Source organism: Festucalex cinctus, chromosome 20 (assembly GCF_051991245.1).
Source record: "Festucalex cinctus isolate MCC-2025b chromosome 20, RoL_Fcin_1.0, whole genome shotgun sequence".
Classification (NCBI taxonomy): Eukaryota; Metazoa; Chordata; class Actinopteri; order Syngnathiformes; family Syngnathidae; genus Festucalex; species Festucalex cinctus.
Window position 1 is genome coordinate 22,495,232 of NC_135430.1, and position 27,666 is coordinate 22,522,897.

Genomic DNA, 27,666 nt, shown 5'->3' on the forward strand with positions numbered 1-27,666 from the left:
ATCTCGCCTTCCCCTCCAGTGGCAGAAGCTGAGTTAGTGGCCGCCCCGATCCGCGGTCGGCTCTCGCTCGCGTCATTCGAGTCGACGACGACGACGACGACGACGACGACGCTCGCAGTCGGCGGAGACATGTAAAGATGGCAGAGCTACAAATGTTGCTCGACGAGGAGATTCCGGCCGGCAAAAGCGCGCTCGTCGAGAGTTTCCAGAACCTGAGCCGAGTCGCCGACTACTGTGAAAGCAATTATGTGCAGGTAAGCTAAGCTAAAGCGGAGCTAAGTCGCTCAGCTCCGCTTTTGTGGCAAAAAAAGAAGAAGAAGAAGCGGCGCTTCACTTCTCGAACGCTTGTTGCTTGAACTTGGCCCCGGAAATGAGCAGAAAGAAAGTGGCTGGCGGTGGCGGGGCCCCCAAACTGCTCACGGGGCGTCTTGTGCCCGACTTGGCGACATTTTGACGTGTTTACACGGAGGGTGTGTCTACTTTGCCAGTGTGTCGGTTAAAAACCGCCGACGCGTGGGGGCCTGTTTTACAGCCGGCCAGTAGCGAAGGCGTCTCAGCTGTGAACTTGCTTTGACAGTATTTCACGAGGGGGGGGGCCGGGCCTCAAAACATTAAAACAAGTCCCAACGTCCCACTTTGACGTGCCACAGTACCGATACAAGCCTTTTTGGACGTCGTAATGGCCAGCGGACCATTTGGAAAGCACCTCTTTCTGTTTTCTAAAACAGTGCTTGTTGCAGTGGAGCGTTCAGCGGCCACAAGTGAACTCCAATGGCAGACTTGTTGATATTGCTGGCTGCATTCATTTGATTTCCAACTCATCAGCTCGTACTTCATGCATCATGATGAGACGCACTTTGTGGAATGCTCTCTTTCATGGGGAGACAATTCATCAACAGGCATGAGGAATGTGTAGCAGCCTGGTCAATCAAGCTTGGTGCTATTGATTATTTGTTTTTCTCCCTCAACAAAACTTCTTGATAGCGTTCATCATCTGCCCTTTAGTTTGACTGTGTTGCTTTTCCGGCCATTTGGTGCAAGAGTGCCACTGGGGCTATGTTTTTACAAAGGTGACAGCTTTGTTGAGTGAGAAAGTAGATGCAAGAAGAAGGAGAAAGAAAAAGAGGAACCATATCAGCCAGGGAGGGTGAGTCTATCCTTACCAGCTGCCCCCCAAGGATTGCCTGTAATTTACTTTTCTTCCTCGGCCTCCTCGCCGTACAATTTGGCACCGAGGAGGCACCGCTGCAAGGAACATTTGTGTCAATTATAGCTCTCGCAGGCCAGCTTCAGATGGAGCTCAAGTGTCTTCTGGTCCACTTTGACGTATTTGCGGGAAACGGCGTGTCCTCTATCGAAACTGTTGGAACGCTACTAAAAATTACTTGCTAGAATAAGCTTGAAAAGTTTTGTCCCTATCTTTGACTGTCTCACCATTCGATTACCATTTTTGGGTAGACCCAATTCAGAACGATTTTTGATTCTCGAGTCGAACGATTTTCGCTTAAAAATTATTTGATTGACAAATGATTTCTGCTTCATTTTACAGATATGCACATTGTCATGATCTACTCCAGTCTGCTTTGCAAGACAAAATGACAAATAGAGACATTAAAGTTTTGTTTTTTTTAAACATTTATTAATTTTGTATTTAAGTGCCTTTTTCCACAAAAACAGCATGTCGCCTACAACTGCCTTTTCCCCTTCTTCTTCATTTCTAATTTAAATAAAATCAATTTTTGGATATTAATATCGATTCGATTAATAAATGAGAATCTCGATTCTTTTATGAATCGATTGTTTGACACACCCCTTATATATATATATATATATATATATATATTATGATAAAAACAGACTCAACTCAAGTTTATTTATATAGCGCTTTAAAACAGCCTAAGCTGTCACAAAGCGCGTTACAGAAAGACAAAAACAAACATAACAATAACATAAAACATGAACACCAATACAATCCAATCACAACAAATCAACATTCTTCCATTCCTACAGACGCTTTGATGTTGAAGCAGTTCTAGATGAAAGAGGACAGAATCAGTCTCCTTTCAGCAGTTGATCAGAGACGTGATGTCAACGTGCATGACGTCACACACGCCTGCCACAAGCTAAGTTTGCTTCGAAGCTAGCTCATAAACAAGCAGCTGCTGCGTTCGTGACGACCACCATACACACAAAAAGTGGTCCAATTTTCCAGTATCATCCAAACGGCCTCTCCTCCAAGCGCCAAACTTCCAACGATCGGGACGCTGCTCACACTCTTAGTACTTTCTTTTTTGTTTTTTTGTTTTTAATCTCTTGAATGTGAACAAACAGGAAAGGCGAGGAGGACAAAAGGCGCCGATTAACATGCGGTTGGTTATGCTGGCTCAATTATTAGGACACTTCCTGAGGAAAGGCTGCAAGTCGTACGGCAAAGACGGAGAGCATGACTGCTTACGGAGTTGGTGCTTCTCATGCTCGTCTTACGTGGTTGCCATCATGAGAGCGTGAAGAAGAAGAAGAGGAGGAGGAGGAGGAAGGTACACTGTTGTAAAGGCTTGCGGCGACAAGTCGCTTCAAGCTGAGGCCTGTCACTCGCTGTGTGTCCAAGTCGTTGTGTATTTGCAATAGGCAGACAAGGGGGCTTAGGGGAAGTGTGCGACACTTCACAGAGCAAGCTGAGGAGCTTAGCAATTTTTCAAGAGCTTCGTTTGAATGCGTCACGGCGATCGCACAATGCAAAATTCCAGGAAGGTTGGAAATTCTGCATGGGAGTGAGTGAGCGGCCTATGAGGTGAAATTGTTGAATTACTTTTTCCAACTGTCCTCTTCATACTGCTGTTCAACGTGTGTTGACATCACAAGACCAAGACGACGCCTCACGATTATGTTGGGCTTCAAACAGGAACTTAAGAGTCATCAGTAGTTTGTAACACGAAGAGTGTGGAAGAATACCGTAACTGAGGACATGGAAGTGGACTTCTTTCTTCATTTTTAGGGCTCAAACGGCAAAAGTTTGTCAATTTTCCGATTCAGCTCCAACAGCAAACACTACTGAGACAGCTCAACGTGCATTTGAGCTAACGTCAAGTTAAAAGTTTACCTCTAGTATACAATTCTACAAAAAGAATCTCAACATTTTTACACTAATTGATAGAAATGCATCAAAGGACAGCAGCAACTACTAAGGGTGTTGAAAAAAAAATCGATTCGGCAATATATCGCGATATTACATCTCGCAATTCTTGAATCGATTCAATAGGCGGCCAAATTGATTTTTAAACATCCATTTTTGATCGTAAAATATTCACCAAAACGTCTTAGGGTTCACACCTTAAGCATGAAATAATGTTACATTAATGGAACATTAAGCCTTAATATTTTATTTCAATGCTGTTCAAACATGAAACAGATTATAACATTTATAAGACTGAAGTTTCAGATAAATAAATAATACATTTTCATTCAGATCTTACACTGTACAAGTTTATTGATTAGTATTTTCTAAATTTGAATTTAAAAAAATGGCAACAAGCGTCTTATAAATTTGTATCGGGATGAATCGGTATCGAATCGAATCGTGACCTATGAATCGTGATACGAATCGAATCGTCAGGTACTAGACAATTCACACCCGTAGCAACAACAGTGTTTTTTTTGTTTGTTTTTTTTCCCTGATAAAAGTATGAAAATGCTTACTTACATATTTGACTGTTCCCAATTCTAGCTGTCTCTTATCAAAGTCAAGGAAGTATTTGTTTTGATGATAAGAGGAAATGTGTTGGCATTTCCTGGATGTGAACCCCAGTCCATGCGGGTGAGAAGGCGCGTGACGTCATTGGTATTCCCAATGAGATTGCGGATCTCCGACATTCGCATCAATCCGAGATCAACGGCCGTCCGACTGAGATTACGGTGGGCGGCAATCGGCGTCGGATGCATCTTCGCCTTGCCAAGAGCCTCGTGAGATCGGCAAAATATCGCACTGCCGCTTTGGACGCGTGTTTGACCCTGGGGCCTTTTCCGGATTTTTTTATTTTCCCGAGGTTGCATCAAGATGTGGCGTTTGTCAAAAGCTGTGGAGTTTGAAAAACGGCACCAAATCTGCTCTTTCCATTCCTGAATGTTTATTTTCTTGCGGCGGTTGTCCCTGACAGCCCAACTTGAGGTGGATTCCAGGCATTCCTGACATTTCCTTGTCGTCTCTGGATGTGTGGGAAGACAAGTGTGTGTGTGTGTGAGAACGAGCGTGCATGCGTTGGGTTGTGTTGCTGACTGTGGTGTCAGATGTTCCAACATGTCCGGATGCTGGATGGAGTGCCAAAGTTGAATGTTGTGTGCACATCCGTACGCTGGCCTGCCTCAGTGTGGGGAGGAAAATGCACCCTGCACTTTCTAGATGAGTGATGTCACCGCGTCCGGAGATCCGTTTCCTCTTTCTGCTTTGGCATCTGGGTGGAGACTCTTGGATGCTTTGGGACCCAACACAGGAAGTCTAAACCTTTCCTCCTTGCTGTCAGTCCAGAGATGAAGATTCCCTTTGGAAGGCCCTCATCACGTTTGAGAGAGAGAGAGAGCCCATCTCAATAATGCTTTTCAACTCCAGTCGGTCAGAGATCCATTATTGAGCCGACCGAATTGAACCCAATCAAGCCGTTTGTTTCTTCCTCATGTTAGAAAGCGGAACATTGATTACGGCCGTGTGATTAACGCGAGGTCAACTCCTTAACCTCAGTGTGACCCAGCAAATTAAAATCTCTGGAATCAACCTCCCTCGGACTTTTTTTTTTTTTTTTTTTAAATACATCACTTATTCCAGTCTCTTAAAAGACAGCTGGGGAGTGTTCAAATACGTGCAGATTGATTCATCTTGTAGTTTGTGCAAAACCATTTTTTTTTTTTTTTTTTTTTTTTTTTTTTTGCATTGAATCTGTTAAGCGAGGAAGTTATGAGGCGGGTGAGCTTTTATTTCCCATAGTAATAGTATGTTTTCCCTTTTAAAGCTCAATGACCGTTTTACATGTGTAATCATTTTCTGAAGTACAGTCATGTTTTTTTGAGGACGGCCATTGACGAGCATGCTTGTCTACTGTATGACTGAGGAGGCGTTGACCCATTTGCCAAGTGTAGCTGGAAGAGAATAAACATTGTCTGAGCGTGAAATGTAGGCCAGCGCTTGTGCACTGACAAGCGGGATTTAAGAGACTCGTGTGCCTGCGCAGCCTCAATCAGCTTCTTTTTTTTTTCTTTCTCAACGGAGGTACGTTGCAAGCCCGCTTATCATGGGGAGCGATATGCGGCTCGAGCGTCGAGACGAGAGCCACCTGCAGTTCACCAAAATCTGGCCTTTCAACATTGGCCATCAAATCCACATTCCGACTTACAAATGGATGGAAAGAAGTGAAACTTGCTGTAAATTCAGTTAGACGAGATGGAAGAGAGATCGTTGTGAGATTAGGCCTCTTCATGATTCAATAGGTGACTTCAGCTAGGTCGTTGTGTTGGTGCGACCTGTCCTGGCTTGGCGGTTTTCCGTCCGTCCGGCCGTCCATCCGTACGCTGATCTAGTTGAAGCCGGTTTAGTCCATCGGGTCACACGTTGTCGCTCCTCGCTCAATCTTTCTGGCATCCCGTCAAGCGTTCCACTGAGAATAATATGCAGTCTTCTTCTCGTTACTCTTATTATAATATCACGAGCATCACCTAGCGGGGGCTCGTTCAGAAGCTTTCACGCTGCCCCCCATATATTTGCAGATTTATTCTCTGTTAGTTCCTGTTTCTGTGCCATGTCTATTACCAAAATATTGCTTTTGTGCCATTTTGTGGCCTCTTACTGGAAAGGAAGGAAGGGGAGGAGCTTCGTTTTGTCTGGCCTTAGCCTTGTCTAATGGGGGGGGAAAAAGTGCTTTCCAAGCATCTTTGGAATGTGGAGTCAATGAAAAGTGTTGGGGGATGATGTGTCAATGACAATTGTATTTTGCAACCCCTGCTCGAGTCAATTCTCAGAGATGGCAAATCCAGGTCCCGAAAGTAAAAACCCCGCCACAGTTTGCCTTTAGCTACAGCCGCTTGCACTCAACCGGCAGGTAAAGCGGGTCATTGCGAGAAGCACCTGTGGCTAACTGTGGCCGCGTTTTGACCTGTTTTCCCATCTTTGGCCATGTCAAGTATGACATCATCATCCCCCTGGAGAGTTTGGCTTCTCGGGAATGAGCGTATCCTGGCAGGCAACGGAGACCCCGCCCGAATCTCCTTCGACTTCCCGACTGACTCTCCTTCTGCCTTTTGTGTGCCCCCGCAGGCCCAGGACAAGAGGAAAGCTCTGGAGGAGACCAAAGCCTACACCACGCAGTCCCTGGCCAGCGTGGCCTACCAGATCAATGCCTTGGCCAACAACATGCTGCAGCTGCTGGACATCCAGGCCTCGCAGCTGCGCCGCATGGAGTCCTCCATCAACCACATCTCGCAGGTCAGACGTGCGCCCGCACTACACGCTTGCCGTCACGGTTCGTTCCCGTTTCTCTCTGCTGTGGGAGCAACAAATATGCGAGTAGCTTGCAAGCAGACCTTCTCGTTTTCATCTCTTCCTGTAGAGCTCAGTACTGCCCGCCATGTTGTGGCACAATGTGGTACTGCAACTTTCAATTTGAACTTCCCTGTAGCTGTTGACATTTCTACGCGCTAACCCTTCAACGTTGAAAAGATGAAGGCTCTTGGCTGTCTGGTTTGTGAGCGAGCGCTCTCACTGGCCGTGTGTTGCGTCGACGCGCCATCACACCAGCCGATATTATTTGTGCTCAATCTGATGGGTGAGGCAGGCGCAACTGAACAGAACTGCAGCATAAGCCCGGAAAGAAACCTGTTGGACCGTTGGTGTCGGTCGACGGGTGGTCAAGTTTGATTCAGCCACCTCTGTGCTTGAGGTTGTTTCTTTTCCAACCCTCCTGCCAGTGCAGCAAATTAATCCCAGCGGAGAAGAAGTTGGACACACGCGAGCTCGGAAGGGTAATCCGTCGACGTTTGAGCGTTTAATCCTCCTCAGAAGGTGTGCGGGACCTTAGTTAAGGATTCAGCGGCAAACTGCGGCTCACTCTTGATTTAGCAAACGAAAAACGTTCATTGTTGACGTGGCACCCATCTGGGAAAAGGGAATGTTTTTTTGTGTTTTGTTTTTTTCTCCACGAGGGATAGTGGCAGAATTCAGGAATTTGTGTACGATTTGCGCTGCTCCAAATGAGAATCATTCAGCCTTGGCGGAGGTCTGCGTTCCACCCACCATCGTTAGTCTTACCTTGATTTATTATTCAGTCCCTCCTCAAGCTTCAAGGTGTATCGCAGACCTCTCCCAACTGTTCCTTTCAAAAAATGTGCAGGTAATGCCAATGAACGCATGAAGAGCTCAAACAAGTCAAGCCACCAAAGAACTGCTCTGTGGCCAATAGACCTTTTTTTTTTTTTTTTTTACCATGACGGCACACGTACTTGCAGGTGGCAGAAACTCTGCTGGAGTGAGGATTCGGATCTCGTTTCAATGTGTGAAGTGTTAGTCCGCTCGATGTGATGTCAGGTCAACTACTTTGAAGGGTGACAAAAGTTGATTGAAAAGTCCAGGTGGTGGAAATTCCGATGTCGAAAACGTGATCTTTTCGGGACCAATGAATCCAACAGTTTACTGCCGCTGACATTTATCTGTACTCTATTCGAGTACGTTTTCCAGTGGGTGGCTTTTGCACCAGAAGCACCCTTGCGCGGCCTGTCATTTGCCAAGATTGCGTGAAGGGCTTGAACATGCGTCCTTGTCATGTTAGGTCCAAACATAAATTTCATGTCCTGCCTCCATGCTTTTCCCACGTTGACTATCTCATGTTTTCCCTCCGACTCATTCTGATGACAGTGCCAGAAATTCTTTCACCATCGGCCCAAGGTCACTTTGTCATCCTAACTGAGGCAAATGTTGACTTGAAGGCGGAAGCTGGCCGACTAAGCCAAGACCTAACGAATGAACAAAATCTCATTTATACCCTTTGCATACAGTCCATATCTCAGTGAATACTTTTCAAGGCAACACCAAGGTCACAGGGCTTGATTGTTACCATGACAACATGCTTTGGTCAGCCTTGGGAAAAGAATACGAAACATCGCTAAATAAATTTGTTAGCAACATTTTAGCCAGAGAAAGGAAACGGCTATTTTTGGAAGTGTTTGACTCAAACACTTCCCCGTCTTGTTGCACAAGCTGCAGTGGCGATGCAATTGAAGGGGAAGAGTTGGCTGATTAAAAAAACAAAACAAAACAAAAACACTGGCCTCACGATGACAACCTGGGTGTGACACTGCCACGTGTGCACGCGTGTTCTTTCTCAAACAACTTGGAGCCACAAGTGCTGCATAAAAGCTGATGAAGCACTTCAATAGGTAGAAATGAATCTACATGCAAAATGACCTTCATGTCTGACCAAGTCCTTCTGCATCGAAGCCGTACAGCCATATATTTTTTACCAAAATGGCCTGACTCAAATGTATCATCCAGCCTATTTTCACTCCCAAAAAAAGTCAATCTGGAGGTGACATGATGTCACACGGCTGCCGGCCGTGCACTGAGCGATCAGCGATGCTTCTTTGACAGCTCAACAGAGTTCACCGATTTTCTACACTTTGAATTGGTTCATGATGTGTCCAAAACAACAGACCAGTTTGAAATCGACCATATTTGGGCATGGGGTTTCCGCCCACTAGCAATATAATAATAATAATATGTAGAAAAAGCTTTTATTTGCAAGCCAATGTCACTGTCACTGTCACTGTCACTCAATGAAAGGTGGAACTGCATTCCTGTCCCTCGGACAGACTGAAAATCAGCTTTCCAGATTGGAACTAAGTGTCACCTTCCTTCACCTGCTCTCCAAAGCGGCAGGATTTGCCCCTTGTGTCCTCGTAATCCTGCCGGACGTGCTGACCAAAGAAATAAGAGCCACATTTTCTTCCATCACAACTGTGGTGTGTTGTTGGATAGTGGCTCGTGTTTGAACAGAGGAAAAGCCAATCATTGACTGTCACGTGGCACAGTTGTCGGCTTGCTACGCACGTCGCCACGTAGGCCGTCTTTGTCCTGCAGTACACCTGCGCTGGACTTGGGAGCCGAGCGTGTCCTTCCCACAGGTGAGGGGGAAGTGAAGCCAATTGGTAGCCGCCAGGGCGATCGTGTCAATGCGATGATAACCACAGGCGGCAATACGATGACGACAAGACACAGGAAATACTCACCAGAGACGTGAAAGGTATTCACTTGACCTCCGACTTGTAACTGTGGCCTGATATGCAGCACGTGTCTGCCCAACCATTCACAGGGGAGAAAAATGCTGACATCATCCATCCGGGGACACCGCGCTCATTCGGTCTGCACGAATTTCAAATCGGATTGTTTTTGTCTACAAACAGTGCCTTTGCTAACCTCATCAAATCAAATCAATTTTGATTTCACGCTTTAAAATAAAAGAAATGAAAGTGGACAGAAAGAAGTAAAACTTGTTTTGTCTGCCCCTAATCAACACACACTCAAAAAGAATCAATGACAGCAAGCGGTCAAGACGCTTTTGGTGTTACAATACTACCTAATAATTCAACTGCATGTCCTTTTGCTATGTCTATTTTTGTAGTAAATATGCTTTTATACATTTTTTAAAAATACAAATGGATTGAGAAGATTTTGTTTTACAGTCCAAATTGTTCCATAGACTGACAACTTGAGTTCTTTTTGTTTTGTTCTGTATTTAGGGTTAGAGAAAATGTATGTTCCGCTTAATTTATACTCGCTTTCCCTTTTTATAAATCCAGTTTGTATATTAACTGGTAGAATTTCGTGGTGGGCTTTATACACTATTTTAAGGCAGTTATACTCCATCAATTCATTGGTCATAATAGACACAGTCGATACAATGTTGTTGAATTGAGTTTGTAAATGTAAGTGAATGCTTCCACCGCTCAGTGAAAGTCTGGAGGCAATTTTGCGCCTTCATTTTTCAAACTGTGCGTGTTTGCTCGGACGTTGTCAAGTTGGGTTGTTACGAGGTTTGGACATTCCGCTGGTGGCCTTTTGATTGGTGGCGCCGCTGGACTGTGGAGCTTTGTGGCCGCTACCGACGTGTGCGCATCCATCCATCAGCAGTGTGACCCGTTTCCCGACTCGTCCGCGCTCCCTTTCAACTGAACATTTGTCATTCATCCTGGGGGCAAATAGCCCAACTGCAGATGGACACATTTTGGAGATCATTTGGACAGATTTTTAGCATTTTTGTCACCCAATATGAAATCACTGCAACAGCAAACAAATATTGCAAACATTCTCTGCTTTCCTTTCCCCCAATTTCACATTTTTACAATCTGGAGATTTTGCACTTTTCCTCTCATATTTATTATTTTTTTTGACGGATTCAAACCCTTACAACTTGAAGGTTGTCAGGTTGTTTACATCACTAACTTTTCCCCAAAATGACCTCATTTTCATCATCATCAAATTCCCCCAAATGTCGAGATATTTGACCATTTCTCGACCCATTCGAATGATTTCATCGTCAAGTCTTTGAATCTACATCTCATAATGACTTGAACAACAACTTGCTTTTACTTGCGCGTTTTGTAGCTGTAATGGAGGCTAATGCCGTTCACTCCATCAGGCCGAAGCAGTTTACTGCCTGAATGTATCCAGACGACAACGGAACATTTACCACAGAAAACCGCTGGTGGAAATGAATGTTGCCACTGGAGTGAGAATAAGTGATCATCTCCACCTCCTCACATTGACACGTTGGTCTTTCTGATGATGTCATCCGCAGACGGTGGACATCCACAAGGAGAAGGTGGCCCGGCGGGAGATCGGCATCCTGACGACCAACAAGAACACGGCGAGGACCCACAAGATCATCGCGCCGGCCAAAATGGAGTGTCCGGTGCGCTACATCAGGAAGCCCATCGACTACGCGCTGCTGGACGATGTCGGACACGGAGTCAAGGTGACGACTCTGGCCACTTTGGTTATCTCCATGGCTGGCTCATAATGACCGTTAAATATCATGCGACATCTTTTCACAACAATCCCACAATAAGCTGACAATCTGATAGCCCCTCCCCCTTCAATAGAAAGAAAAAGTAAATGACTGATATTCATCAAAAGTAATTCGACTGAGAGCAACCCCACGAGCAAAAATCTGGCTAATATAAATTCCATTCATACAAAATTGTCCCTGAAAACAACTTTTGAAATTTTGATTATCTGCAGCTTCTCTCATACATGATGGCTATCGACGGTCATATCAACTTTTGCATGTTGCCGATCATTGTTGTCCTGTGAGAAACACTTTTTTTTTTTTTTGTTTGTTTATTTTTTGTTTTGTTTTGGGGATGCCATGCCATAAAGGTAAAAATACTTAATAATGATGATGGTTCATAGGCAAAAGTAGCATGGAAATAATCCAATTGAATTGAATCCAAACAAATGTGTCCATACCAACATGCAGACCCCAAAATCTAAATCTGTGCACATATGCATTCTTTTTGTCCTTGTAGTGAGGAAATCTACTATGACCAACTTGGTTATTATTCATCTGTGGAAATCAAATGATGTTTTCAGAGTGTTATTAAGTGAATCCCATACCAGCCAGCCAACAGTGGACAAATGGCCTTTCTTGATGAAAGGCTGAATGTCTTGTGACGACTCACAACGAGGCCAACAAATCACTCACAATTACAATCTGATGGATGTTTTTTTTTTTTTTTTTTTTTTTTTTTTTTTTTCTTCTTCTTCCCTCCCGGACGGCTTCAAGTAGGTCACATGCTGGCATCGGCCAACAGCCGCCATCTCCGTCACGGTCTTTTCGGGCAGCATGAAATGAGGCGTCCTTGTTGTCGCTTCAGCTTAATGCTAACGTGCGACGCCAACCGTCATCGGCGACTACTGGTAACTAGTGTAGCAGCTTTCTAATAAATTGGAGACCGACTGCCTCTTCTTCTTCCGGGTGCCGCTAATCCATCCCACTGCAGCTCAGCACTGCCCGGCATGTTTTGGGACGACAGTGAAGAAGGCCCGCAACGCTAAATTCAGACCAATGAAAGCAATCCAACATCTGGCGGTGGCTGCAAATAATAAATAAATAGTCATCAAACTGCAATGACAAGTTTATTTCTTGTGCTTCACACACGCAATGATAAGGGAGGGGCGTGCGTTTTGAGCGTGACCTCCATTTCTAAAGTCTGCTAGCCGGGCTAGTGGCTGATGACAAACATTGGGCACGTTTGGCCACAAATTGGCCCCGCCCCGACTGAGCATGTGATGCAAAAGGCCATTTTGCATGATTGATCAAGCACTTGACCCGCCCGCTGCTCAGTGAACTCTCGCTGCTGTTGCGACATTTTGCCGTCACCATCTCACGTGGGCGGTGCCCAAGGTCGCCCTCGGCTCAATATTGACTCCTTCCTTTCTTGTCGTCTTGTACTTTGACTTGGCTTGAGCCGCCGTTTTGACCTGCCCTCTTTCTGTCTCTCTCCTGTTCGCCCCCACCGCACCGCACCGCACCGCACCTCACCCACACTAAGTGGATGAAAGCAAAGGTAAGTCTTTTGTCACGTCACCCATTTTGCTGTCATGTTTTATGTCCCTTTCCCATGGCAAATAATATCACACACATTAACCCCTTAACTCTTGATGACGATACGCAAACACCCCCTTTAACCTTAAACGTGTACATGTTGTCATTCATTGTTCATTGTTGTTGTTCTTTGAGGTCAAGTAGTTTGGTGAACAATTTTCTCTCTGCGCACGGTAGAGTAGAGTACAACCACAAAGCATACAGTACCTCCGCCAAGGGCAAACAAACACGTTGGACTCCTCCAGCGTGCCACATTTGCTCAAATATTGGCCAGTGTTGATTCAACTGCTGAGGCGGCAGAGTATGAAGACCTTTGCATCTTTGCATAGTCATAATAATAATAATAATAATAATAATGCATCAGATTTTTATTGCGCTTTTCCGGACACTCGAGGATGCTTTACAATGGATGCATTATCGGTACGCTCACACATTCACACTCTGGCGGCAGTAAGCTACTTAAGTAGCCACAGCTGACAGAAGCGTGGCTGCCAGTAGGCGCCTACGGCCCCTCCGACCGCCACCAAACATTTGGCACCTTTCAGACACCAGGGTTAGACCAAATGTGTGTCAAGTGCCTTGCCCAAAGACACGACGACACATGACTCGGAGTAGGAGAACGTGGATCCAACAGCCGACCTTCTGGTTACCGGACCAGCGGCTCAACGGCCTTTTCACACTTGAAAATGTCGTAGATAGGGTTGGGCGGTAAGAAGGTATCCCGCCGTGCCTAAAAATAGAAACGGTGTCACTGTAATTTAAAAAACTAATAGCAATAATTAATCATGTGACAGCCTATGAAACGGAACAACTAAAGACAAGATGACTAGCAGCTCCCGACGCAACTCCATTGGTCGCAAAAACAGGCCCAAAAACTTGACTATACTAGAGGAAGTAAAAGTTGTAACAAGGTTTCCGTAGGTGAACCTGCTCAAGGATCATAGATAGAGAGAGAGAGAGACCGCCCACATGAGAAATTTTTGCCAATGGACGGACTTGTTCATTTAACTGAGCTTCCATCGCTGCACACTGGTGCCTCGAATCCCCACTTTTTTTTTTTCTTTTTTTTTCTTTTTTTTTCTTAAGTCTTCATAAAAACCAGCAATCCAGCATTCAAACATTTTCCCATAAAACATTTAGGTAGGCCTAAAGCAGCGTGCGCAAACTCGTTGAACTATGCGTTGTAAAAAATAAAAATAGTGATTCAGACTCAGCGACAGATCAGAAAATATAAACACCATGTATAATAACAAAACTTCAACGAGCTGCTGTTTTGTTTTGTTTTTTTCTTTTTTGTCTCCTCACTGTTCGGTCGTTGCCGTGACAGGTTGTTTTCATGCGTCCTGTGTCCCGGGCCACACGGCTCAGCCTTGAATAATAATGTTGACTGTCACTAATATATTTTGGGGGGTTTTGTGTTGTTTGTGTCGTAAAATAAAGCTTAGAAACCGGGAAAAAAAAAATTGCCATCGCAACCATGGAGCACCCAAATCACAACAAAATCTACCCCCCTGAAAACTAAAGCGGGAAAATGTGATATTACCATATAACCCGGTGTAATGAGGAGACGGTGAAACTGTGTCAAAATAAAATAAAAATACCGCCCAACCCTAGTCGTCAACCTATTCTCACTTGTATCACTTGATTTATTTGACATTGTGTTTATGACCACATTGACTTGTTATTCGCTCAAGTTCATTCTGAGAACATATGCTCAGACTTCCTTGGCGGAGGTAATAACACTGTGCTTGTTTGACCGCGCGCGCCCGCCGCTTGCCGCCGAACAATTTGCCTGCTTCTCAACACGCGGGTCGCCTTTTTCTGTCCTCCTCCCAACCGCAGCAGCACGGAAACAATCAGTCGGTGCGAGCGGGAACGCTGTCGCGGAGCAACCCGCCCACGCAGAAGCCACCCAGCCCGCCCATGTCGGGGCGCGGCACGCTCGGGTAAGTCGCCGGCGAACGCACACATCAGCCTATCCGTATTTGGCCCGCAGCATGTTCCACACCCACCCAGGACAGGTGAAGAGGAAATTGTTTTTTTTTTAACTCGCGCTTGCTCTCGTGACATCTGCCCTCTCGTTGGCTCATTTGTCCAAATAAGAGGAGAAGCCTTTTGTTGATGCCAAAGTTTGTATATTTAAGGGGTTTGGGAAAGCCTGCTAGCTTAACGCCATCAGTGTGTTGCTGGAGATTAGCATTGAAAAATTTGAGGAAGGGTGGTGGACATGTTGGGCTTCTTCCTCTTTCTTGCCGTTGATGAGTCTGAATGACTTCCAGTACTGCCCGGCATGTTGACACAAACGGAAAAACAGTTTAAAAAAAAAAAGCTCAAAATCCTCCACAAAGGTTTGCTTTCAAATCACGCGTTTTTATTTTGACGTGTATAAAGTAACGATGCTCTCCTGAACACACCGCCTGCTGTCGTCATTATGATGATCATAAGCGCCCCGTGTGTGTCTTGTGCAGACGCAACGCATCGTACAAAACCTTGGAGCCGGTGAAGCCCCCGACGGTGCCCAACGACTACATGAGCAGCCCGGCGCGTCAGCACGGCGTGCAGCACAGCCCCGGCGGACGCACGGCCTCGCTCAACCAGAGGCCGCGCACGCACAGGTTGGATGCAAATATGACTTGCAAATAAGATGGAGAGTCTTGGAATCCATTTTCGTATGCTCGGAATTGGCAAATGATTGCAAAAGTTTGACACAATCAAATGTTTGCATTGCAATCATATATTATGGTGGTGGTTTTCCCGCGGTTTGTCATTGGGGTCGTGGGGGAGCTGTTTGCCTTTTCCAGCTGACCATGCACTAGTCGTCAGCATGTTTACACTTGAAGGACCATTTGGAGTCTTGAATGAAGCTTTACAAATGTGGAAGGGAAGCAGGATGACATTGCTGAAGCTCACGCGTGTGTGAGATGGAAGAAGCGGACGGAGTTGACGTGACACTTTGATGTCCGTCTTTCCATGTCAATTTTGCTGTTCATACTACGATGTTTTACTTTTGTTTTGCTTTTTACATTTCTGCTTTTGCAGATTTGCCCCAATACACAGCACAGTCACCTGACTCAGATATCGATACATTGTAAAAGATCCACTCGAGCGGTCAGGTGGATGAGGTTGCGCGACGGGATTGGCTCAACGTTTAGCGGCGACATCCAAGATTTTTCGCACGAGTGGCATCAACGTTTTTGGGGCAAAATGGACACATTTGACGGAGGGATGAAACATTTCTTTTCAAAAGGGAATGTAACTAACACCTGCAAACATCCAAAAGGCCGTTTGTTATTCGTAAGACGTCTTAAAAAGTGACAAGTAAGTTGGTGTTTGACATGACGTCATCGCCATGCACGCAAGCCGATCCGCTACCTACAACCATCAGTGGTGGCAGGAACAAGTATGCAATATCTTCCATTTCAGCATAAATAGGTTATAAAATGTCATCTAGCTCACAAGACTAAATGGTCTGCTTCCACAATTATGTTTTGAAATTTGTAAACGGCATCATCATGTTTGAACATGCACAGGACAGGGAGGGAAAAGTGTGTGTGTGCGTGCGCGCGCACGGGTTTATATCACATCATTGTGAGGACCACGTGTCCTTGTGGGGAGTCCAAACCTCTTTTTGAGGGTCAAAACCTGGTTTTAGATTTTCGGTTTGAATTGGGTTTTGGTTGAGGTTAAGCTAAGGCAGTCACTTGTGATGGTTGAGATCTAGGGAAATGCATGATGTCAATGAGATGTCCCCACTAGAAATGTAAACCCAACGTGTGTGTCTGTGTGTGTGTGTGCGTGCCAGCGGCAGCAGCGGGGGAAGCAGCAGCCGCGAGAACAGCGGCGGCAGCAGCGGCATCGGCATTCCCATGGCAGTGCCCACACCTTCCGTTCCCAACTGTGGCGCAGGTGAGGAAACACTCGTTGAGAATGGAAGGAAGGAAGGAAGGCCACATTTTGAAGCACAATAATTGCAAAAGGTCCCGTTTCCGCCAACGTTTGAACCAAGTGCACATTTTGACAAGTCACTGCTAGTATTATGCTTCACGACATGCGTGCAACTTTGAAGCTTTCAACCTGGTGAGGATCTTTTTGTTTTTGCCCCCCCCCCAAACCACCAAATGCCCCATGCGGCGCCAAGCCGCATCAACGTGGGTCGCGGGAAGTGTTACCATGGAAACCAAATCAAACGTTTAGGGCCTTCTGAATATATTGTCAAAATGAAATCTCCAAAAATTTTATTTGAATGGATGAATTTTCATCATGTCAAAAAGATGTTGGTGTAAAAGTAAGACAAAAGGGGGTGTGGCCTAGTGAATGACATCATTAGGTTAGCTTATTTGGGGTCTACTCCATGCTCCTTGTGAGTCAATTGATTTAGCATTTGCGTTCCTGATGGAGCGGAGATGAGAATCTCGCTCACCAGCAGTCGGTCACGTCACGTCACGTCACGTCACGCAAAGCGAAACGTTGCGACTCACAAATTGAACAACTCTCCGCAGTCCCGTTCATGACCTCCCCCCCGGCTGCTCCTCCCCCTCCCCCTCCTCTGACCGGGCTCGGTCCACCACCGGCGCCACCTCCTCCTCCTCCTCCTCCTCCCCCCATAGGTGAGAGCCCGGGCGGGCGTCGAGGTTGTCGTGCATGGGTGACGGTGTTGGTGGCTGCTTGAGACAATCTCGCTGCTGGTGGCGGTGGTGTTTGAATCGTTTGTTGAGCGGGTCGATGGTGGACGCATCGTTTTGTTGAGATGACAGGAACTCATTTGATCCCGTCTGCTTGCTTGTGATTGTTGGCATCTGATTGTTAACTCTTTTGGCTCTGTGTGTGTCTCTTTCACCTTCCCGGGCATTCTTTTCTCCCCTCCCGCCAGCGTCGGCTCCCGGGCCCGGCCTGGGCCCCGCCCCCATGTCGCAGTTCGGCACCATCTCGCGGCAGGTTTCGCGCCACAACCCGGCCAACTCGTCCGTGTCGGTGGTGTCGGCCACCGGCACGTACCGCCGGGCGCCGTCCGTCACCTCGCACTTCTCCTTGCAGCAGCAGCAGCAGCAGCCTCAAGTGAACGGAGGCACGCACGCTTACAGCTTCAACTCAAGTAAGAAAAGCCCCGCCCACCACCCCATCGGAAGATAGCGGAGTGCCGACTTGTCTGACATTTGAGCCCGAGATGTTTTTTGTTTTTCTTCAGACATATATTGACTGAAATTATCACCTGACTATGTGACTGTGTTAGCTCGTGTTCGTTTTTGCCAGCCATTTTTAAATGTAGTCCAATTTCAATCACATTTGTTAGTTTTTAATCATAATTCATCTCATCCCGTTTACTCGATTATAAGTTGAGTATTTTAGACTTTGTTTTATTCCAAGAAAACATTTTATTCATCTCGTTTTAGTCAACAAAGAGGTCAATGTTTGTCAGGACAATCATTTGACCCCTGTATAAAAAAAAAAAAAAAACGATTTCACATGAAATACTCATGAGATTTGACAAAATCGTCTCGTTTTTGTCCATGAACTAAAACAGGGGTGGTCCTCGAGGGCCGGAATCCTGCAGGTTTTGGAGGTTTCCCTCTTCCCAACACAAGCTGAGTCCAATCAACAGGCTTATGCAGAGCTTGCTGATGAGCTGCTCATATGTCAGCCGTGTTGGAGAAGGGAAACATCCAAAAGCTGCAGGACTCTGGCCCTCGAGGCCCGAGTCTGCCCAGCCATCCATAGATTTTATCAAGTCCGTTTTTTTATGAAGTGACGTACATTTTCATTGAGGAAAATGCATCCTGATTTAGTCCCACTTATTATTTATTAATGAAAGTTTTAGTCTACTTTTAGTCCTGTGAAAAATGATTTTGGTTTTGTTTTTGTTGGATGAAATGAACATGTCGCTGAAGTGCAAAATATTGAAGTTGAAAAGGGGAATGCTACGTGTCAGTTTGCAGACAGACGATATGAAAGGTTGAGGGACGTTCCCAAAAGCAAAGTGACGTATTGCAAGTTGACTTGAGATTTTTGGATGGCTTGGAACCTGTGAGTGGCGCTTGCTGAAGGTGATCTGACATTTCTTTCCCACTTTGGGTGACTGATGCTCTTTGTTTTCCATTTTCCGGGCGTGCGCGTGTGCGTGCGCGTTCAGTGTGCGTGGCCCCTCCCCCTCCTCCTCCCCCCATGCCCCAGCTGACGCCACAGATCCCTTTGACGGGCTTTGTGGCCAGGATGCAGGAGAGCAGTAAGTGTCAAGCGCGCGCTTCGTTTGCCGTCGTCGTCGTCGTCTGTGTTCCCAGCATGCATTGCTCCCTCTCATGCCATCCCCTCCAGCGCCGTTTGCAACTTCCGGGCTCGTCCTTGATGTACTCGGCGCAAGATGATTGCATGTGCAGCACGCTGACGTCAGGCCTGACGAGTCGCAATTTGGCAAATTTCATTCTGCTTCCAAAATCCATTTATTATTGGCCAGTCCACAGGTTTTGTTTTGTTTTGTTTTGTTTGTTTGCAAATGATTGACCAAACTAAAGTCTTGAAAGTGGCTCTGTCTGTCTTCGATGACGACGCAGTGTTGCCCGTGTTGGGGCAAAAGTGAAGTAAGAAGCACGTGTCGCCACCTGCTGGTGGTGGGCCAAAACATTAGGTACACACAATACAGTTCCGAAAGAACGTTGGATGGATTTTTGGAACCAATTGGCAAAAAGGTCGTTTTTATTTTTTTGTTAACAAATAAGGATGCTTTGTTTTTAATTTTTTGAATGCAAATGGTTGAATTTTCATGTTTGAGTCCGTACATTTTCACCTTTGTTCCAACTTTGGAACAGAATTGAAAGTTGTTGTTTGAAAACAAACATTTCCATGACAACCTAATAGCTTGATAAGTTGTGCAAATGTTTTGGCCTTGCATGGTAGGCTGCATAATTAGTCGTGTTTGGTTCCTGTGCAGTGAAAAACATGCATGGCCCCGCCCACTTCTTTTTTTTTTCTCAAAAAGGAAAAAAATGCGCTCATCTTCCCTCCTAATGTGCATGCGCGTCGTCATCCTCCGACGATGGAACGTGTCCGCCGTGTCGCTGACGTCGCGTGTGCTTGCTTTGGCCCTTCAGTCTCCGACACCCCGACTCCGCCCCCGCCGCCGCCCCCGGACGACATGGCCATGTTTGACGAGTCCCCCCCTCCGCCGCCGCCGCCCCCTCCCCCGGTGGACTACGAGGAGGAGGACGGCGCCTCGCTGGTGCACTACAACGACCCCTACGCCGACGGAGACCCCCAGTGGGCCCCCAACAACTACATCGAGAAAGGTTGGTAGCGTTTGCTCGTCCATGTCAAAATTGAGCTCGATGAATGCTCACTTGTGTTGTGAGTCCAGATGTCATCATATCCAAACAATATTCTCACAATATGATCATTAGCACCAAGTTTGGCGATACAAAAAAACATTGTACATTGCATATAAACAACCTACAAACTGTAATAATTAATATTGAGACACTCACTTCACAAACATATTTTGTTCCCCTTCAACATGTCAATTATGAAATTTATTGTTGACAAATTGTCTTTCTTCCTTTTAAAGTCTTATTTTATTTTAACTTGTTTTTTTTTTTGTTAGACTTGTAATGTGTTTATGTTCAAAACCAATAAACCAAACAGCGTGGATTTGAAACATCGAAAACATGCCTTGTGAAAATGAAACTGCACTTAAAAAACTAGCCACCAGAGGGTGCTACAACTGCACAAATGGAAATCAACCCAACTGTTTTGTTTTGGGGGTTTTTGAACAGATGTGCTGCTTTTAATATCGTGACATGTCAACGATATCTTGTGGCAGCTTTAAGATTGCGATATCACGATATTGCCGGTATCGTTCCATCCCTACTTGTGAGGGGTTACAAATGTCAAGAGTCATGCGTGGCCAGTGCTGTTGTTTGTCACTAGTAGACATGACTCTGCCCTGACCAAAAGAAGCTCCTCCCCTCACTGCAACTTATATTTCCATGCAAATTGTTGCACTCGCTCCAAAGCGTGACGCAAGTGGCGGCCAAAGAATCGTCAACGGCAAACCTTGTCATTTTACGTGATGGACTGAAAGTCTCCGTCGATGGAAAGTGGCATCGGAATGGTAATAATGCGCTGAGGTGTTTGTTTGTTCTTTTGCCCCCCAGTGGTGGCCATCTACGACTACAGCAAGGACAAGGACGACGAGCTGTCCTTCCTGGAGGGCGCCATCATCTACGTGGTGAAGAAGAACGACGACGGCTGGTACGAGGGCGTCAGCGGCGGCGTCACCGGACTCTTCCCCGGAAACTACGTGGAGAGCATCATACACTACGCCGAATAGGCAGACGCATTTTGCAAGTAAGATGGCAAAGCAGTCCGATCGCGGGGGTGCGTTCCAAAACCACCCGTGCTACTGCACACCAACACCATTTGATTGGATTGGATTTGATTTGTTTTCCCAAACAACTTCCAACAATTCTTCTTGTCACGGAGACGTGGAAACGCGTCCCATTTACGAATCCAGTTTATTTATGCGCCATCTCTTCCACAAAAGTCAGTGAGTGTTAAAAAAGATTCCAGGTCAAATTTTTTGTTCCGTTGGCAGAAATGATTGTCGCTCTCTACTGTCAATGGAGTTCATGTCCAGCTCGATGCTTCTTCCCTGACAGAAGAGCCGTTAAAAAAAAAAAAAAAAGCAGCATGCCAACCTTCACAATATTACCTTCCGTTCATCGTTGTCAATGTTTTCATCTTTCTTTCATTTCCGTTGAAAGAAAATTCCAATTTGCATTGGGTTCATTTCACGCAAGCCCCAATTTATTATTATTTTTTTTCCCAACGTTGCTTGCACGTTTTCTCGTTTGAGTGATAAAATGTTGGAATTGAAAGTTGCAAAGCAGGCATCAGTTTGAATGGCAGCCTCGTACCTGACAAAATCCACAAAGGTGGTGATATCCCAAAATGAGCCGTTGACAATTGGCACGTTTGTGAACTGGCGGCTATCTTGAACGCGCCACCAACAAACATGTCAAACATGGCTTTTAGCACGTTAGCACATCATCAACATTCCGGCTTCAACTCATTCTCAATTTTTCAATTTCAAAAGCAGGTTTCATGAAAGAGCAACCACGTTTTCTCCTCCTCATTTTGGCTCAGGTGCTTGCTCACTTCTTAGTTTTGCTTTCTTTTCCTCCGTCATATTTTCTTTTTGTGCCAGAAAAGTCAAATTTGTCCTTGATTTGTATGTAAAATATGTTGATTCAAAAAATGAATGTACAGCCTTTTATAATAAACAGTTCTATGTACAACAAGAAGCAGCACGTGACGATTGATAAACACACACAGGTTATGTTTTGCAATAAAAAAAAAAACCAAATGTGTTTATTGAGCAGTTAAGGCGGTGATTGTTCCATTTGTCACCCTTTGCTAAGATTTCAAGTGCGGACGGATCCGGAGAAGGAATGACGACACACTCGTGTTTACAGTACATAGCGACATACTTTGTTCAGTGCTTCACCGCGCAAACGGAGCATTTCAATCACACGTACGCAAGCGCCAACACGTGAAAATGCTGAAATACGATCGGATACAAGACGACAAATACATCAAATTGTGCCGCAAATAGAAATGAAGAATATTTCAAAAGCTCCTAAACACACAAATGTGTATTTTGCGGCCGTCGCTCATTTTTTGCAGGCATTTTCACGTGCGGCGCTTCGGACGTCGCTAGCGAATAGCGGCAATCTCAAATCATTGGAGCCATATCGGTCACCGTATGTCGCCGATCGCGTGTCTGAGTGGGCGTGGCTGTCCAACACGTTTGCGTGGAGGTAGAAAGACGCGTCATTGATGTGGCTTCTCGTGTCCCTTAGTAGGTGTTGTGGCGCCTGCCTGAAGTCGGTCAGGTGTGCGTTACTTGTCCCGGCGTAGCAGCATGTCGGTGAGCGCGATGAGGGCGTCCCTCTCGGCCGACGGGCGCAGCCTGCCGACGTGGCGCGCGGCCTCCTGACAGTAACGGCGCGCCAGGAAGTTGGTCTGCTGCACGCCGTCGCTCTGCTCGCACAACAGTCGTGGATTTGGGGGCAAGACATACACCGCAGTTTTTCTTAAATACAAATTTACTATTAAATACTATTGTCAGGCAACATGTCCGGCAGTCACATAGTCAATCGATTCATTTAATAAACCTTGACACATTTTTTTTCTGTAGCATTGCAAAAGGAAATCAATAAAATGACTTCAATATAAATATTCCTCCTAAGTTGTGTGCTTGAAAAAGTCGAAATATGAAATGTTCAAATTGAAGATATAATACAAGTTTTTCATGGAAATGTATGCAAAGGTCAGACAGATAAATGTCTTGCACAAGTCAAAGAGCGCTGAGGAGTCTTCTTGTTTGCCTGAAGACATGCGTCCATTTCACCGCCACTCTTATGAGGCTCCCCCTAGTGGCCCGCCAAGTCATTGCTCAATAAGTCATGAACTGTGGCCCTGTTCTATTATGAAAATGAGCTCAATCAATCAATCAATCAATCAATCAATCGACTTGACTGACGCAGAGAAAATGAAGTGTGCGTGTGTGCTATTTGCGTGACTTACCTGTCGCACGTAATGCCAGGCTCGGTCCACGTCCCCTTTGGAGCTGAAGCGTCTCATGATCATGACGTGCAGCTCGGGAAACTGACAAATCCAAAAAATAAATAAATAAAAAATAAAGCCAGCTTTGGATTTGACAAAAGGATCCAATCGGGTGATGTCGCACGCGGGCGGGTAAGCTGACCTGCTGACACGCAAACAAAACGGGCCCCGTGGCCAAGCCCAGCTTCAGGTCGGCCGCCGACGGTTTGCCCAGTTGGCCGGCGCCCGCCGTGAAGTCCAGCACGTCGTCCACCAGCTACAAAAAAAAATCATAATTTTATTATTTTCATATACTTTTTAGGGCCTTTAAGGATGTACTCAATTATAAATTATTATTATTATTAAGTACTTTATTAAGTACTTTTTATTCTTCACATTCCCCCTATACAGATACTTCATATTATTTAGTTTTTATTTGAATAATTATTAATCCAACTTCTGACATTTTAAGATGTCTATTAGAGTACCCTAATTGAGGACTAACATTGCTTTTTTTTTTTTATTTAAATACACATACATATCTATATATAGCTTTTAAATTGACTTTTCAATTTCCATTTTGAAATGGGCCTTGGATTAGTATAAATGATTCGTGCTTGCGGCTCTTCTTGTTTTGTATGCGACTTTTTGCATGGATTTGCGTGACCTGGAAAGCGATGCCGACGTTCCTCCCGTACTGGTACGCGATCTCGTGAACGTCAGGGTCGGAATTGACCAAGATGGACACCTGCGGTGAGCCAAGATGGATTCGGACGAGGATGAAAGGTGGCGGACGACGTGCGCGCTGTCGTGCAGACAGGACAGGACGTACATACTGCTTTGCAACTGTTGGCGATGAGGCTCGCCGTCTTCTTGAAGGTTTTGTCCAAGTAGTGCTTGAAGCGCTCGCTCTCGTTCTCTTTGGAGCCCAGCTGCATGAATTCGCCTGAAGCCACGCAAAGGTTTCCATTTTTTCGTCATCGGGATTTCACGTGACGATCGTCTGACAAAGAAGACTCTTGGTGACGCGACGTACGTATTTACCTGTGACGAGGTCCTCGATGACCTGCACCAAGACTTTGACCACGCTGTTGTTGCCGATGCGAGCCAGGGCCGTGGAGGCGGCCGACAGGATGAAGTCTCCCGCCAAGATGGCCTTCGGGGGACGGCGCGCACGCGTGCGGCGGCACGGTCAAACCATCGTCGGCGTCGGCGTACCATTTGTTTTCACGCACCTTCCTTTCGCCCCACAAGTCGTTGACGGTCCTCTTCCCCCGCCGCTCGTCCGAGCCGTCGATGACGTCGTCGTGCACCAGGCTGGCCGTGTGGATCATCTCCGAGATCATGGCCACGGCGCGCTGGCCCGGGAGCAGGTCCCTGCGCGACCACCGCCACATGTCACGCGTGCCACTTTGTTCTGGTGTCGTTTTGTTTTACCCCGCTCGGTTGCTGTGGATGTTGAGGGCGCGCGCCATCAGGATGACGATCATGGGCCGGATGGCTTTGCCCTTGCCGTCAAAGTAGTAATCGCACAACGACTTGAGCTCCTCTTTGGAAACAAACAGCTCCTGACGGACGGACGGACAGCGTGCAAGCGGACTTGAGCAGCCGGACCTAATCAAGTGGCCTCGGTCCATGTCGCGTTACCTTTCTGATGTCATCGTATAAGCTCGTCAAGTCTTTCTGAGCGAGCGCAAACGGGTCTTTGGGTTTGGCGTCGCTGTGAATCTTCCGACAGGAACGCGCCGCGTACTCGCCTCTGCGTGGAAAACGCACACAAAAACATTTCACAAACGCCGAACGAATGAAAATGACGTCACAATCACAAGTGTCACCTGGTGAGCGACAACGACGTCGACCTCTGAAGCAGCATCTGGTTTAATTGCAACGGCGGCAGTGTCTTCTAAAAAATTAAAAATAAAATACATTCGATCAGGCAGCTCCAACAAATTGAATGGACTGCCATGTGCAGTCATACAAATCATGAATATAATAGAAAAAACATTGAAATCACATTTTGGAAAAAGTCCGCAGGGATGTCAATGGACACCTTAAGTAGTTCTAGTGTCACAAATGTCATTAAATGTAAACATTCAATTCCAACAAAATCATTTGAATAGTTGCAATGTCAGCAGACATCCACATGATGGACACCTCGAAGCAATAAAATCGAACAAAGACGTCAAACAGTTCAAATATATATACTGTAAATGCACATTCATTCATTCGATCATTTTCCGTGTATTTGTCATGTGACAAGTTGATTTTATTTGCCCACGTAAATGTCAGTGAATGAATGAAGTCATGAACAGCTTATGAGCACAAATGTAAAAGACAGATGTTTATAATGATTATTATTATTAAAAAAATAAATAAATAATGTAAAAACTATGCTGTGTTGAGCGCATGAAGACGAGTGACAGGCGCACTTGACGCGAATATGTAACCAGATGACCTTCCTTGTTTCCTCGTTCCCCTTCCCCGTTTGACAGCGACACTCACCTCGCCAGCCCGCCACGAGTTCCGGGGCGTCTTCCACCCGGGTCCGGACCCGGACCCGGACCCGGACCCGATTCTGGGCCTGAGCCTGGAGAAGTGCCACTGGGCCTCTCGTAAACTCGCGGCAATGCGACCGACTGCCCACCTCTGGCATCGCCGCCACAGTGGGCCCGCCATGTTTGCCGTGGCAAGTGCAACGGCGGCGGGAAGCGGAAGGGTGGTGGCTTGCGGCCCGGAAGCGGAAGTTGCCAAGGGGCGTTTCCGAAACAAAACAAACAGCTAGCAGTGGATGTTAACGTACTGTGGTTAATGTTTGTATTTTTTACTCCACTCTGCCTCACCTAATATGGCGGTGACGTGGTCACACAATTGCCTGCTAAACGCTGTGTCCCATGTCAATGGCTGCGGTGCTAGCATAGACTCTGCTGAACGTTGACTACTTGCTTTTCGACTGTCAGATAAGAATGCTAACTGGCTAACTCTACTTATCTAGGCCACTGTAAGCCAATTCTGACCGGACTCACACAGGTGGCAGAACATAATATAGGTTTTGAAAAGTAATTGAGATTGGAATGAGCTTTGATTGACTGTTGTTGTTGTTTTGATGAGGGTGGTCACGCAAGCTGTTTTGCTAAACAAACTTTACTTGGGTGCTGACTATCACTTATGGTCAAACTCATTTTATATCACTCGGGAAATTCCTAGTTTTACGTTTTCGTCAAAACGATTAATATACATCGTTGTTTATGTCATAAATCACGTAAAGAATGAGTTAGTGTTTTGTATTTCCCCACAAGTGAACATGTGGAGCCTTCACCAAGTGTTACGCTTCATTGTCGTAACATCAAGTGTGCTCGTCAAATGTGTCCACGTGCTTGAGTTGTGCCACAAGGATGATGAGTCTGCCTGTCAAGGTCCAAACATGTTTTCATCGTCGCACATGTGGAACACGAGCATGTTGAAGCTCACGCGCAACCTGGACCATTTCACAGTCACCTGTGAGAAGTTCAAAGGTGAGCAACCCAAACTACTTGTCACCCACGTGACCGCTGATGACGTCAGCCTGTCCTTGCATCCTTCTTGCAGGGACGTTCGCGATGGATGAAGTCCGGGGGAATTTCATCCGGCAGGTCAAGAACTGTATTTTCTCGCAATCCTTTCCAACTCCGCTGAAAGGTCCTTTAAGATTGGCTGCAGTTTCAAAGGTCATACAGTGCCTCGCTTTATTAACATTACTTCCGGATCGTCCTCACTATATTCAACATGTTTCTCTAAAATGTGGCTTTCTCCTCGAAAGCATGAAGATGTTGATGAACTTTTGGTTGGTTTTGTTGACACCTGGCTGGCGTGTTTCTTTTCCCATTCCAACATGTCTGCCACCACTGCTGTGATTGACAGGATGTGTTGGAAGGGCTCTTGGATTTGGACGTGGCTGCGATCGGATCGGAACAATTCCCACAATACGTCAGCGGGGGGAAACTTTTTGCCGGCTCTGAGCCTCTGGCGCACAGATACGGCGGCCATCAGGTAAACGTGTCGCACGTCTCCGCATCGCAAAATCAACCTGCCTTCATTCCCATGGCGGTCGATGATGAAAAGTCGGAGGCAAAATAACATTTCAAACCTCTGATCACGTGACACAATTCAAAACAACAACCTGTATATAACTGTAAAAAACAGATATATCATTTCGATGCTTTTCATGTGTCTTTTTGCCAGTTTGGCTACTGGGCCGGTCAGCTGGGTGATGGTCGCGCACATCTCCTTGGTCGCTATACCAACAGGTAAGGGAAATGAAAATGTAGCGTACGTGCGTGTTTGATGAAATATGAGTTGACATTTTCAGAAAAGGTGAAACGTGGGAGCTGCAGCTGAAAGGATCTGGGAAAACCCCTTATTCAAGGTAGGCCGCTCGTTCCTGGTTGAAACTCATCTC

The 27,666-nt window shown here is 46.0% G+C and overlaps 3 protein-coding genes across 20 annotated transcripts in view; 2 read left to right on the plus strand and 1 right to left on the minus strand.

The window, feature by feature from the left end:
• On the plus strand, nt 1–22,010 carry abi1a (abl-interactor 1a). 14 transcript variants are annotated; one of them, XM_077508863.1, is made up of 12 exons: nt 1–254; nt 6,299–6,466; nt 10,830–11,006; nt 12,586–12,600; nt 14,484–14,584; nt 15,107–15,253; nt 16,441–16,544; nt 17,138–17,245; nt 17,509–17,730; nt 18,766–18,858; nt 19,721–19,915; nt 20,780–22,010. In XM_077508863.1, the coding sequence occupies exons 1-12, from the start codon at nt 138–140 to the stop codon at nt 20,953–20,955; spliced, it is 1,623 nt and encodes a 540-aa protein (XP_077364989.1). In that variant the 5' UTR covers nt 1–137; the 3' UTR covers nt 20,956–22,010. The 14 variants fall into 14 exon arrangements, with proteins under 14 accessions (XP_077364989.1, XP_077364988.1, XP_077364992.1 ...); XM_077508862.1 differs by having other exon boundaries at nt 2–254; nt 14,481–14,584; XM_077508866.1 differs by lacking the exon at nt 18,766–18,858 and having other exon boundaries at nt 2–254; nt 14,481–14,584.
• Nucleotides 21,961–25,995, minus strand: pdss1 (prenyl (decaprenyl) diphosphate synthase, subunit 1). Of its 3 annotated transcripts, none has more exons than XM_077508883.1 (11): nt 25,734–25,993; nt 25,067–25,134; nt 24,879–24,990; nt 24,669–24,799; nt 24,467–24,608; nt 24,276–24,387; nt 24,068–24,177; nt 23,899–23,979; nt 23,395–23,508; nt 23,214–23,294; nt 21,961–23,110 (listed from the first exon to the last, which is right to left on the minus strand). In XM_077508883.1, the coding sequence occupies exons 1-11, from the start codon at nt 25,905–25,907 to the stop codon at nt 23,060–23,062; spliced, it is 1,176 nt and encodes a 391-aa protein (XP_077365009.1). In that variant the 5' UTR covers nt 25,908–25,993; the 3' UTR covers nt 21,961–23,059. The 3 variants fall into 3 exon arrangements, 2 of the variants coding, with proteins under 2 accessions (XP_077365009.1, XP_077365008.1); XM_077508882.1 differs by having other exon boundaries at nt 21,961–22,667; nt 25,734–25,991; XR_013280876.1 differs by having other exon boundaries at nt 22,602–22,667; nt 24,064–24,177; nt 24,276–24,608; nt 25,734–25,995.
• LOC144009245 (protein nucleotidyltransferase YdiU-like) overlaps nt 25,749–27,666 on the plus strand; it is a 12,562-nt gene continuing 10,644 nt past the window's right edge. For 2 of the 3 annotated variants that reach the window (XR_013280875.1, XM_077508860.1), the window contains exons 1-5: nt 25,749–26,743; nt 26,817–26,935; nt 27,129–27,257; nt 27,450–27,514; nt 27,577–27,633. Coding sequence is in view for 2 of the 3 variants with exons in the window: in XM_077508860.1 (XP_077364986.1) it covers nt 26,335–26,743; nt 26,817–26,935; nt 27,129–27,257; nt 27,450–27,514; nt 27,577–27,633 (779 nt within the window). In the remaining variant the exon portion in view is untranslated. The remainder of the gene's footprint in view (nt 26,744–26,816; nt 26,936–27,128; nt 27,258–27,449; nt 27,515–27,576; nt 27,634–27,666) is intronic. The other variant, XM_077508861.1, reaches the window with a different exon arrangement.